Raw genomic sequence first — 13023 nt, 5'->3', positions numbered from 1 at the left:
ACACTGTGCTGTTGATGGTTTTTTTTCTTTTCAGGAGAATCGAAAAATATGCGCTTCCAGAATACTGATACCATAATCTTGCCTGCCGACTGTTACGTCTTTGCAGGCTTTGGAGTCGGAAATTACAACCTTCCAGCCTTCTTTTTACCCAATAGAAACTGTAGAATTATAACTATTTATTCGCCACATCACCATAGCATCTAATTTCACCTTCTTTAGTACTTTTCAGTTCAATAATCACCATTTGTTCTATAAAAAAACTTTATTCATTGACGGAGCTGCTTTTTCTTTCGAAGTTAAAATTTTGAATCCAAATTTGTGTAAAATACTCTTCGAAATAAATAGCATTATTATTTATCTTGATTATCGTAGGGTAATTTTTCAACCCTTACGTATTGGTTCTACACCATGGTGATTAAACTCATGATAAAATATGCATCTATACTCTGGTAGCCAAATATGAAACAAACGACTGCTATTAACAAACCAAGCAAGGTGCAAAGACTTGCATATCTAGAATTAACTGGAGCAATGAAAACCACTTTTATGGCTGCATGGAAACACTTTTGAATATTCCTTCTTTAGATCTTGTAATATTGGGGGAGGCAAGAGTGGGTCAAGCAAATGGATTTCGCTTTGAAAAAATGACCATTTTTCGAAAGAAATGCTCATTTAAGAAAAACTATTGAACTTAGCCATAGGGAATACTTAATGAAATTTGTAGAGGTTTCGTTGGCGCTTCTTATGGATCAATAATATACAGGGTGTTCCATTTAATCTAAGGAAGATTTTGCAAATTTTCATTTACAATATTTGGCAAGCGGTTTTTCATACCCTGTATATCACAGGTCGATTTCAGATATATCGTTTGAGAGAGTTACCAATGTAGAATATTCGACCAAAAAAAAAATTTCAACTGGACTTGGCACCACTTTATAATTTCAAATATTCTGAGTGACGAATATTGGAAAAAAAAACCTGTCATGCTAGATATCTCGAAAACCGTCAATATTTTCGAAGTGCAGATATACATAAAGTTTATTTTATTTTCTATGAAGAAACCGAAAAAGCGATAAAAAATATAGGTTGCCATTTAAAAAGACACAGTTGGGATCCGCCCAGAAAAAATCGAACACCCTGTGTGACCGCCAATATTTTTATTTTGTCGAGCTCGAGCAATATGGTAATATTATAGAAAATTAGATTCCTATCTGCTTCCTATATAGAGATATGGAACACCGCGCCACTGTTGCAGGACCCTGTATATACGTACATACAAATATATAAACAATTTTTATATAATAGCATTAATAGTCAGACAGACTTATTCTGGTATAAGACTATTCACAAATCTTATCATACAAATTAGGACTTTTTTTTGAAAAGGAGAAATAATGAAAAGATAAATGAAAATTTCTTATGTTTTTTACCACTTTTATTTGTAACTAACGTTACTGCAGTTTCATCCTATATGGACATTCTCAAACTTATACAATTAACTAACAATGATTCATTACATTCGCCAATATATACCATTCAGGTACTTGATTGAGTACCTGTATTTACAGTTCACAATGCGGATGTGCCAATTTAAAAACCGGAGAGTAAATTAAATCGATTTGATCATTTAACAGGTTGCACCCGCAATGTTTATGCTTGTGAATTTCCGAAAATTCTAAATAATTGAATTTGCAACCCTTCCTTGCATAGTGCAGAATTTCCGTATCGTTTAGTTTCGGAAACCTGTGATTGCATGCCAAGGAATGGTTTGAAAACGTCGAATAATTTTTTCCTAGTCTGAAGGACCTTTCGTGTTTAGCATACCGTTTTTGGAAATTTCGTCCGCATTGTCACACATAAACACTATTACACTCCGGATACTTAACCTTATAAACTCCAGATTTTTCCAACTTGTTGACCTTATCTTTGGCATTGAAAAGGAAATGAGATAACCTGGCATGTGGTATTAATGCTACTTCCACATTGTTTTTTCTGAAGAAACCCGCAATTATAAATGAAGTTATGATTTATTTTGATATAAGATCATTTACAAATATTATCATACAAATTTTGAACATTTAAACTGAGAAATCAGTAAACAAAGAAATTAAATTGGTTTTTCATAATAAATATATATTTCATTTATCCTAAGTTTCTTTCCTGAAGTATAAATTCTTTTAATAATTTTTTTAATTTTACTATACTTCCACAGTTTTTTATATGATCAGGCAATTTATTTAAAGCAGAAAGAGAATCATGATTGAATATTGTTTTCCCTAAAGAGCTTGCAGCATCGAGATGAAACAATGATTTATTATTTACCATAATATGAAATATTTCAGTAGATCACATAACGAGGTAAATAAATGGATTAAGCTACATCTTAAAACCAATACTCCCACATACACCACAACAAAAATAAATAAACATTCTAGCTATAGTTACACCAGGATATAATTAGAACTGAAATATAATTAAGGAGTATTTAAAAAAAAACATGTTTCATTGATTTTATTGTGTGCAGGAATATGGATCATATTTTTTCTCCGAACATTGACATGATGCACATGCACTATATATAACTTTCCTATGTAAATATTTGGGATTTTTGAATTTTAGTATTTTATAGTAAAAACTAAGAGCATGTAATTTGAGTCTGTTATACATACTCTCAACCATTCCGCGTCCTTCAGCTTATGTGAAATTCTTTCTCTCCTCCTAATGTGATGTATCACCACAATTTATACATGAACCATAAACAAAGTCACAGTGATTGAAATGGGACAATATCATAGTATCGCTCAACATTTTGTTCACTTCCAAACTTAAATATATTCTCTGCTGATATACCAACTTCAACGACGCGTAACCTTTTCGAAGTTTTTCCGTAACATGTGCTTTGAAACATAATTTAGAATCTATGAGTACACCTAAATTTTTGCAGCTGTCACTGAAAGTCGTATGTACACTATTTTTGTCAAGCAAGCTGAGAACCTCAACTTTTAATTTTTCAAAAAAACTCATAAAAGCTTCCGAACAAAATCTATAGAAGGCGACTTCTTCACAAAAAAATCAGATATGATTAAGCTGATATCCTAATGGTATAAATTATTTTTCTATAGTGACGTTATCAGCATAAATTATCTCGATAAGTGGCTTCGGTTTGTGTACGTATCAAGATGATAAACGAAAATTATGTAGAACAAATATCATTGCAAGAAATTTTAGTCACATAAAACAACAAAAATAACTGTAAAAATGAGTGAACAACTTGATGAAATTCTGGTCGATATTCCCAATAAATTTTTGGACACGTTAGCAGATACATACAGGAAATCCGGGAAAGTTCCTTACGCTAGCAGTCTTTTGAGGCATGGCAAAAAGCTAAGAGAAGCAGGAAAAAATTTTATAACCTTCATGTCTCCTGGAGACAGCTGGAAAGAAAATGGTAGCTTATTCTTTGCTTTAATGCAGGTGAGTATATAAAGGTGTTTTTCAATGTTGACAATTTTTATCGTCATTTTTCAGTTCCCTCATAAATATCAAGTTGCAATTTTCACCTTAACCAACAACGATGAAAAAATATATGAAACTTTAATGAAAACGAATAGGATAGATTTCAATAAAAATAAGGTGGTGTTTTATGCCTTACCTAATTGTCTTTACCCTACGATTTTACGTGTGATTGAAGATATGGCTCTGAAAATCGAGAAAACAAATGTCAACTACATTTACACCATGTGTAGGAAGGATGCTTTGAAATTCCAAATAGAGTAAGTTTAAAAATTGTTGAAAATATTACAATCACTTTTGTTCACCTTATTTGTAAATAACTTACCAATCACAGAAGTATGATAACAGACGAGAGAAATTCTTATCTAACAAAAGTGACTACAGGTAATAATCTCTGTGAGCTATCTTGCATAAATTTCTGTGGGATATAATTCAATGTCCAGCATGGTATAAGTTGGGAAATTAGTTGTTTTCAGCAGGCATTTAACATAACCTAGAGAGATGAATATTTCGAAATTTCATTTCGAAATATGTATGCATATCTCATATTTGCATCTCTCCTCGATACGGTATTCAAATTTTTTCTGTCAAAAAACTGATGAATGGAATGTTTCTTTCCCGCTTGGGGAGAATAAACATCCCATGGAGCTTTTACTAGTTAACAAGACGACGGTTTCATACATGCAGTTGAGCCGCGTTGAAATTAATCAATTCTCAGGAATTTTGTTATTTGGGTCGGATCTTTCCTGCACCAATGAGAGATAATACCTCGAAATCGGTATGTAGGAGATCTACTCGAAGAATTTCAGCATGGTCATGCTGCTGAATGAACGAGAAACATCTGCGAGACTAATGTCGGTGAGGTATCTTGCGTTAATGTATGTTGGATATAATTAAATATGCAACTCAAAATACGTCTTGGTAATTGATAATTTTCTTTTCGCACAGAGATATTTTTATGGAAACATAAGTAGGTATGCTTTGAACAGTGGCGGATTTACTAGCAGACTGAGTAGGCTTGAGCCTAGGGAGGCGGATTTTAGGGGGCGGCAAATTTGTGCCAAAAACTGTTTTGTCTTACAGAAATGAAAAATAAATAAATACCTAAATATCATTAGATTTCACGATTTAACTGAACCTGTCAAAGTGGAGAATTTGACGTTTGTCAATCTGCTAATACTTTTTTATACTACGTATTTGTGTTGGTAGTCTTATTTGGATTGCGGTGCGGGACGTGCGGGAACGAATGACGATCATTCGCTAAGTGCGCCCGTACACGAGCCACATTTTTCGGTAGGCTCGACCACACAGTTGTAGTCGTGTTCCAGAGAACTCAAGCCGCCCTTAAGAAATACTGTACTACACGTACACGGGCGTTCACAAAAGTCAAAACGGACGTCTGCAGTCAACTTGCTGCTGATCTCCACCGAGATGTCATCGCGGCATCCGCCGTACACTAACCACAAACTTGCAGTCGTACCCAACCGCAAACACCGTGGTGTACTTTTTCTCATATTGGTCTCACAGCATTCAATTTGTGATGTCAGTTGCCTCAACTGCAAGTGCGGTTTATATGACCGCAAGTCGACCACAAAAATGTGGTTGGGTCAACCGCGAAATGCAGTCAACGTGGTCACAATGTTGTGGTTGCCTCAACTGCAAATATGTGGTCCGTGTACGGCCTGGCTAAGAGTGTCTGGCCAAAATGAAAGCGCGGGGGGGGCTGTGTCGCCGTGGGAGCCAAACGTCACGTTACGTGTGACAGCACTGAGTTCGGGAGCAAGATAGAAAGATATAGAGCGGCTATTAATACTTTGCCCCCAATTGAAAACATTCTGGAAGTTGCTGTATATGATCAATTATTACATCACGTCAATAAAAATTCAATTTCGATAGATAATCAATCGGGTTTCCGTAAAAACTTCTCATGTGAAACAGCATTACAGCTCACAATATGTAATATTAAAACTAACTTGGATAACCAGAAATATGTTATTGCTGTATTTTTAGACTTAAAAAAAACTTTTGAGACAATTGATAGAAAAATTATGTTGTTGAAATTGGCTCAATATGGGATTGATGGAAAGGTGTTAGAATGGTTCAGTGATTATTTGAACAATAGAAAACAGAAAGTCCGTTCAAAAGATGCACTATCAAATGAAAAAGACATTGATGTAGGTGTTCCCCAAGGTAGCGTTCTGGGCCCACTTGTTTTTGTTTTATATTTGAACGATATTGAACTTTTTATTGAATCTGAGTTCATAAACCTATTTGCTGATGATACGTTGCTCATGTGTAGCGATATGAATTTAGATATAGAGCTATTCATAAAATGGGTGGGATTTTAAGAGCGGTAAATGAGTATTTATGCACTAACAAATTGAAGTTAAACGTAACAAAAACAAAAGCAATGATATTCACCACGAAATATAAATACAGTTCTCTAGATATCAACGGTATAAACCTCAATATCAATAATGAAAAAATTGAAGTTGTGTCATCAGTCAAAGACCTTGGTTTTCAACTGGATAATTTTTCAAATTTTGACAATCATTTTGAATATATACATAAGAAAATATCGAAAAAACTATATTTTTTCAGTAGAATAGCACAAAATTTGTCAATGCAGTCCAAAGTAACAGTTTACAATACCGTTATTCAACCACACTTTGATTATTGTGCGTCATTATTATTTTTATTTAACCTCAATAAATTAAATATGTTACAAAAACTACAAAATTGAGAGATGAGAGTAATCTTGAAAACAAATCTCCGTACTCCCATAAAAAGTATGCTTGATTGTTTGAATTGGTTGTCAGTTGAAAGTAGACTCTATTATTTTACAATGACTCTAGTATACAAAATCGTAAATGGAATGGCACCAGAATATTTTAAAGATTACATCGAATACAATAAAAACATTCATAATTATAATACAAGAAATTCCAATAATACACATATAAACAGACCGGCATTCGGAAGTACCATGAATTCGTTAATTTTTAAGGGCTTCCACGAGTTCAATGGATAAAAGACTTTAAAAGAGCACTTATAGAATTAAAAAAAAGTAATAGAATACAAATTGTATAGTTATGTGGAATTATTTGGGACATTATTGGCTAGCATTTATTGTTTTTAATTGTTTTCAATTGTTCACTAGGGTATTTGTATCTGTTATGAAACCAAGTATCACTGTTTTAATAATAATTTAATGTAGATATGTACATATATTTCATTATCTATTTAAATTTACTTAACATATGATACTGAAATCTTTATATGTAATGTTCACTGTCAGGCTACATGCTAGTTTATATCTCAAATTGTTTAATTTTAAATTTTTTTACATACATTTTTTTTATATTTCATTGTGCTGGTGTTATTAGTACACTCATAGATATGTATATTAGGTTTCCTATTTCAATAAAGATTATAATATATTTTACAAACTGGGAAGTCCCGTCGTCCCGTCTCGTATTTAATTTTTGTCAAAACAAAAGTCACCTCGGATAATTGCGTCTTGCAATTTCTAATTAAAAGTGTTTAGTGGGTTGTATACATAATTTGTCAATCATTTTTCAAAAATTAGTACAAGTATTCTTATATAATTTAATAATTGTCGGTCGGTAGCCAAGCGGTTCGGCGTGGGTGCTTTGTTCACTCACTCGAATTGACTGCCGTGTTGGTCGGTTGTTCAAGCCCTAGTCTGAACGATCGATCTTCACTTGCTATCGTCCAACCCGTGTTAAGAATCACACGTTAAAAGATGAGACCTCGTTAATCCTTAGCTCGCACAAGTTTCGACTTCTGAGTGTTGTCGTTCATAGGGGTGCGACAGCTGGTTAACGGAAAAACAGATTTTAAACAGACAGACAGAATTGTGATGAGTATACCAATTGTTTAGAAACTGTGCAGTTATTTTTGGAATCCAATGATGTTAAAAACAGATTTTAAACATTTTTTTGAACATTATTTACAAACTCAGAAAATTTAAACTGGTTTAGAAAATTTACTGGAAAGGTTTAGAATGACTGGAATCAGTTCTTAATTTTTCATAAGATATGAATTTTTTAAAAAACAAAATCATTTTTTAGTCTTTTAATTCTAAAATATTTTCGTCCACCGTCTTTTGTCCGTGTAGGGTATCGAAATGCAGAGGTCAGAAGAATGCGGCAAAATTTGAATAGCCTACTGGTGGCAAATGTGTTAATCTACCACTGGCTTTGAGAGCAGTGCCTGTTCAAAAGTGGCAATCGCTGTAGGTTATATTCATTTGAAAGAAACTTCAAGAAGTTTATTCTACAAAAATTATATTCTCCAAATGAAAGCAATAATACAAAGTGAACTTCGAAGTTTCGAAGGTAAAGACATTCGAAATGTCTTTAATACAAATTTCGTAGTATATAACAGTAACATATATGACAACGACATTACATTATGAAAGAATAACAGATGATGCATTCAATAGAAAAACTAAAAAGAAAAAAAACAATTGAAAGTTTCAACACTCCAAAATTGGACACAGCGCCTTCAAGATAAAATTTTATTGATTCCTTGATACCTTGTTCACATGAAATTGGTAATTCGAAAACTGTCAGACGTCATTTTTTTATGAATTTTCAGATACAAACGTTAATCTAATCTTACAATTTTCAAATACCTACAAGAAAATATTTTCTGTCTAATACTACATCGAATTTCAATTCATCCACTTACGAGAACGAGATTTTTCATGATTTCATGAGTTTAATTCTGCTCCAACGAAAAATGTCCATACTTTTATATGTGCTTCTTCAAATTCAATTTCATGGGAGGTTAAAAATAATAGCACTTTCTTTTAAAAATTAATTCCACCAATTTAAAATCGAACTCCAGAAAAAAATAGGTTATATTAATATATATTCAAGTCATACTTAATGGTAAGATTTTCACTGAAATTTACAAAACCGTAACAGGTATTTCACTGTACAATAACATCCTCAGGCGTGTTCACACTAAATAAATTAATGACTAATAATTCCACCTGATCAGGTATAGACTAATTAAAACTTTTCATTAATTAAAACAGAAAAGACATTTTACAAACTCATTATATGGACAAGTAATTCCCAAATGCATTAGAAAAAAGATTTGATAGAAGGAAAGTATTCAATTCTTGGGAAAGAAAGTTTTTGGCTTTCTACGACTCCATCTTGATACAAAAGAAAATGTGGGGATCTTCCGAAGAAAGGAAGGAAACAATCAATTCCAAAAGTAGTAACTCTATACATAGATGTGTAGATCATGCAAAGAAATTGCTTTCAAACACAAACTGGAAGAAAAAGCCGCCCTGAAACAGCTACTTTCATATAAACATTGAATTACAGGAAAGAAAAATTCTTTCGAAACAAATACTTTTATATGAACAGTGAAATATACAAAAAACAATTTCCTCTACTCAGTTTGTATTCCAACCATTCGTTATGGAAAACTGTCATCCTCACTGGTAGACATCGATGTTTCACCGTAAGACACTTGTCTTTAGGGCTCTTCAGTACCAATCTGTTTTCACATTCAACAAAGTACTCCTATGCTCTTTTATTCTTTGGAGAAAAGTTCCGCCCGTTTAGCCAATATGAAATTTTGGGCACGGACCAACTTATATACTGATCTATTCCACGCCAAAGGTGTGTCTTATTATGGCCTATTATGTTTCATTATTTGCCTGAATTATTATTTGTTCTGTGAGTCACATCAAAGTCTTTCTTTTTCAAAAAGTGAGCGATGTTATTGATGGGTTCAAGTATTTCAATGACAGATACACGATTTTACTGACCTTTGAGGAGTCAATATTCTAGTACACTTTAGTTTGTTTTTACTACACAGAACAATTTGAATACCTGTCAGAAATCTATGCACACTATATTTTTAGGTTTTTGACACCTAAATTGCCCTTGAATAAATATAATACAGAGAGAACCTCGATATATTTGCACAGGAACTGCTTTCGGAGCATTTTAAATATTTTTCAGTAGCGATTTCCCACAACAAAGTTTGGTTTACAAAATCAATTATTTTTTTTGCCATTTGGAATAACTCTAGGTTAGTGTAATTCAAATCTTAATGATTTTTCTGAATAAAATATGAAAACAATGATTTCTTGCAGTTAGTAATTAATTCCAGTGAAAATTATATAATTTTCCCAATGTTACTTTCAAATTTTCAGATATCCTCCTGGCATGAAATCTGCAAAACTTGAAAGTCACCACTCCAAGTTGGTGAGTTCATCTTGGACTCACTCATTTCCCGGGAGCCAAGAATATGTCGAAGCTTTCATTGACAACAATGGAGGAATCGGTTTATTTGTCGAATCGACCAATGAATTGGTAGCCTGGGCATTGAAAACTGGTGTCGGTAAAATAGGGCTGCTTCAAACAGCACCAAATCATAGGAAAAAGGGTTACGCATCAATTATCACGAAATTGTTGAGTAAGCAAATAGCGGAGGAAGGTGAAAATCCAACTACGAACGTTTTGATCTCAAATACTGCGTCAATAAAATTAATGGAGAAATTAGGAATGCAAAATGTTGGAACTTGCTATTACATCACTGTATTTAAATAAGTTACTACCCAGTAGCTTAGAATTTTGTAGAAAAACAGTTCAATATCTCTGTTTGTAACACTCAACAAAAAATTGAAGAATGATAAAAACCAGAATATTCCTACTTAGATATTTAATAATAATTATAATACTAATAATGATAAAGTATTTTATTGAAAGGTTACTCAGCACAAGAGATACTAACCTAACCTTACATCTGCACATGATATATCAAGGCAGAAATTGCTCTTCCATCCAATCATCGCTTATTCAGTTCAGCACTAATCAGAAGTGTAGGTATATATAGCGCCTAACGGTGTAACACATTGATCTAATTTGGCTCCATTATTGTTCATATTGTACATAGTCTGTGTATATCTCTCAGCAAATGCATGAAGCATATCATGCAAATATGTTTCGCGAGAACTTGTAGAAATTTTATTAATTTGTCTGCTCCGATCTCTGGCTATGGAACTCCATATAATATCGATAAATTTCTATCTTTGAAGAAGAAATTTTGTCAGATTCAGAACTTGTGGTACAAACCCACGTACAGATTAAAGCTAGTATTACAGAGATTTTATTTCATTTCGGAAGAACAAAATCCGGGCTTGTAAAGGCTGTTGTTGAAAAACGTTTCACTACCAAATAAAATACAATTCATCAATCAAAATGTTGATTGTTTATTGTTGTTTTTATTTTATTTTTATCGTTGTTTTAATAAAATTATTATAATTAATTAGGCGATGAAAAACCTCCAAGAAAATTTGAAGGATATTACCACTTTTCATCTAAATACTTTCACTAAAATTCTATTGTTTCACATGGTGAAACTAGTATGATACTTTTTCAAGCTAATTTGTATTGGTTATGTGCTGTCTTTACAGAATATGTAAAACTGAAAAAAAACATATGTAATTAAAAACAATATTTAATATCAAATTAACTAAATATGTATCGCTACTCTGCCACAGTAAATTTCCACTGAAAGAAAAATCATCATTCCTCAAAACTATCTTCAGAGGTTAATTACTCAAACACTGAATAAGAAATGCTTATACTGTAGACGCGTTTCGCCAACAAAATTGGCTGATAAAAATATCATCATTATACATTACAGTTTCATTTCAACACGCAGAACCAAGAAAACTCTTTTCGGTGAAGATACACTATAGCAGTGATGTTACGTGCAGTACAATTGTACTGAATCTAGTACAATCGAACTAAATGCAGTACGGCAGTACCTCTTTCGCCATTTTAGTACAATTTTGCTTTCTTTTTCTAAAAAATAAAATTTTTATTCGACATTTGACAGACAGACAATAGTCTCGAGTTATGAATTAATATGCAGATGATGTATCGCAGTCCAGCATACGTATTTTATATCGCTGTATTTCATTCTGTCGATACTTTGTCAAACGCACGATCTCGACAACAGACCCCATGGGCCATGACCCATGAACATAATAAAATGATGTTTTGTTGACACTGTCAACAGTATCAAGTGTCAACTTAACAGCGTTGAGGGTTTTTGTCTTTCATTCACTTTTGCCTGGCATAATTTGTGCAATATCTCCATTTTATTTTTTGATTGTGCACTGGTTCTGGATGCGTTATTTTCAGATCATGTGAAAAATAAATTATGCAAGAAAAAGGACGATTTGAAAAAAGTGTTATGTACATGTTTTGATATGAAAATTCCACCCACCCCTGTATTATGATTCATATATTCATAATATGATCATAAATTCACAGAACACTTATATTATTATGATGTTCCATGATATTACATAGTGCAGTACAATTAAACGTAATTTAGTACAATTTTCATTTTTGTATTGGCACAATTTTTCGTTCCCGAAAAACATCACTGCACTATAGTGAGGAGAGGATTTTGAAGGTTGGCATGTGCGTTAACTTAATCGTATGTACATTCAGAACCGCAGCGAATGGGCATGGATGATATTAATTTAACAATGCATCTGTTGCCAGTTCTTCGGACATTCACAAAAGTGTAGTCATGCGACAGATCGTTGAGTGAAATGCGGTGAACAACACCAGTCGAGAGACTGGACAAAGCCGAGCTAAACGGCGGCGACCTAAGCAAACTACAGATAGGTTCACCCAGAGAGCTACATAGGGTGCATGATGTTCCTCAAGCCCAAGATAGCGTTGCCTGATGAGAACGCGCAGGCAAAACCGAAAGAAAAGCAGCGACCCAAACCAAGAACTGCAGCGTTCAAGAAAAACTCACCCAAGAACCACGCCTCTAGAAGACCAAATCCGGAAGGCAATGGCCTACACATAGTTTGCTACCTTCCTACAAGATTCCAAAAAAGTTCCTGACAGCATCGTGGAATGTCAGCGACATCACAAGCCGCAAGAACGTGCTAATGGGGTTGCAGTTGCGCATTCCCACAGACGTCACGGCAATTCAGGAAGTTAAGCCGAGAGCCGCGTAAAATCTGAACATTCAGGGTTTCAAAATCAATATGGTCGACAGGTCAGGCCGAGTATCTGCAGGAGAAAGGCTTTCCTAGTCAGGACCGACCTAGTGCAGCACAAGGACAAAAAACCGGAACTCCAAACAAGTGAAACAGTCACTGTTAGAGTAAAAGTAAGGCGTCACAAATATTTACCTCTGTAGAGAAATCTATAGAAAGACGACATAGCAGAAATTTTCCCAGACCACCCAAAATTGGCTATTGACGATTTTAACGTAAAATCGCGCGAATGGAACTGTAAGAATGAGAACCGGGGAGACTGGGACCTTGCGAGACTCCTGGAAGAGTTCGAGGACACTGCAGTTATCTTCTCAGGGGCCCCAATCTACTACACCCGAGTGGACCACGTTCCGACATCGCCAAAGTGCAGAACAGCACCACCACGGAGATGGAAACTCTTGCAAAGGGTCCTCGGATCACAACTC

At 33.9% G+C, this 13023-nt stretch overlaps 2 protein-coding genes across 2 annotated transcripts in view; both read left to right on the top strand.

Annotated features, from left to right (window-relative positions):
- Window positions 1–211, top strand: part of LOC111506319 (uncharacterized) — a 38144-nt gene extending 37933 nt beyond the window's left edge. The window contains exon 3 of the mRNA XM_074181019.1: window positions 35–211. Coding sequence (XP_074037120.1) covers window positions 35–68 — 34 coding nt within the window. The 3' untranslated portion in view covers window positions 69–211. The remainder of the gene's footprint in view (window positions 1–34) is intronic.
- A 2547-nt stretch (window positions 212–2758) lies between these two features.
- Window positions 2759–10259, top strand: LOC111506316 (uncharacterized). The gene is made up of 3 exons (XM_023161349.2): window positions 2759–3474; window positions 3529–3773; window positions 9719–10259. Exons 1-3 carry the CDS (start codon window positions 3259–3261, stop codon window positions 10113–10115), a joined length of 858 nt encoding a protein of 285 aa, XP_023017117.2. The 5' UTR covers window positions 2759–3258; the 3' UTR covers window positions 10116–10259.
- The last annotated feature ends 2764 nt before the right edge of the window (window positions 10260–13023 follow it).

The sequence above is a fragment of the Leptinotarsa decemlineata genome, unplaced genomic scaffold, assembly GCF_025532065.1.
Source record: "Leptinotarsa decemlineata unplaced genomic scaffold, Ldec_3_MD MMD2_tig00026307_RagTag_RagTag, whole genome shotgun sequence".
NCBI classification, from domain to species: Eukaryota; Metazoa; Arthropoda; class Insecta; order Coleoptera; family Chrysomelidae; genus Leptinotarsa; species Leptinotarsa decemlineata.
This window is presented reverse-complemented; position numbering and strand designations above follow the sequence as displayed.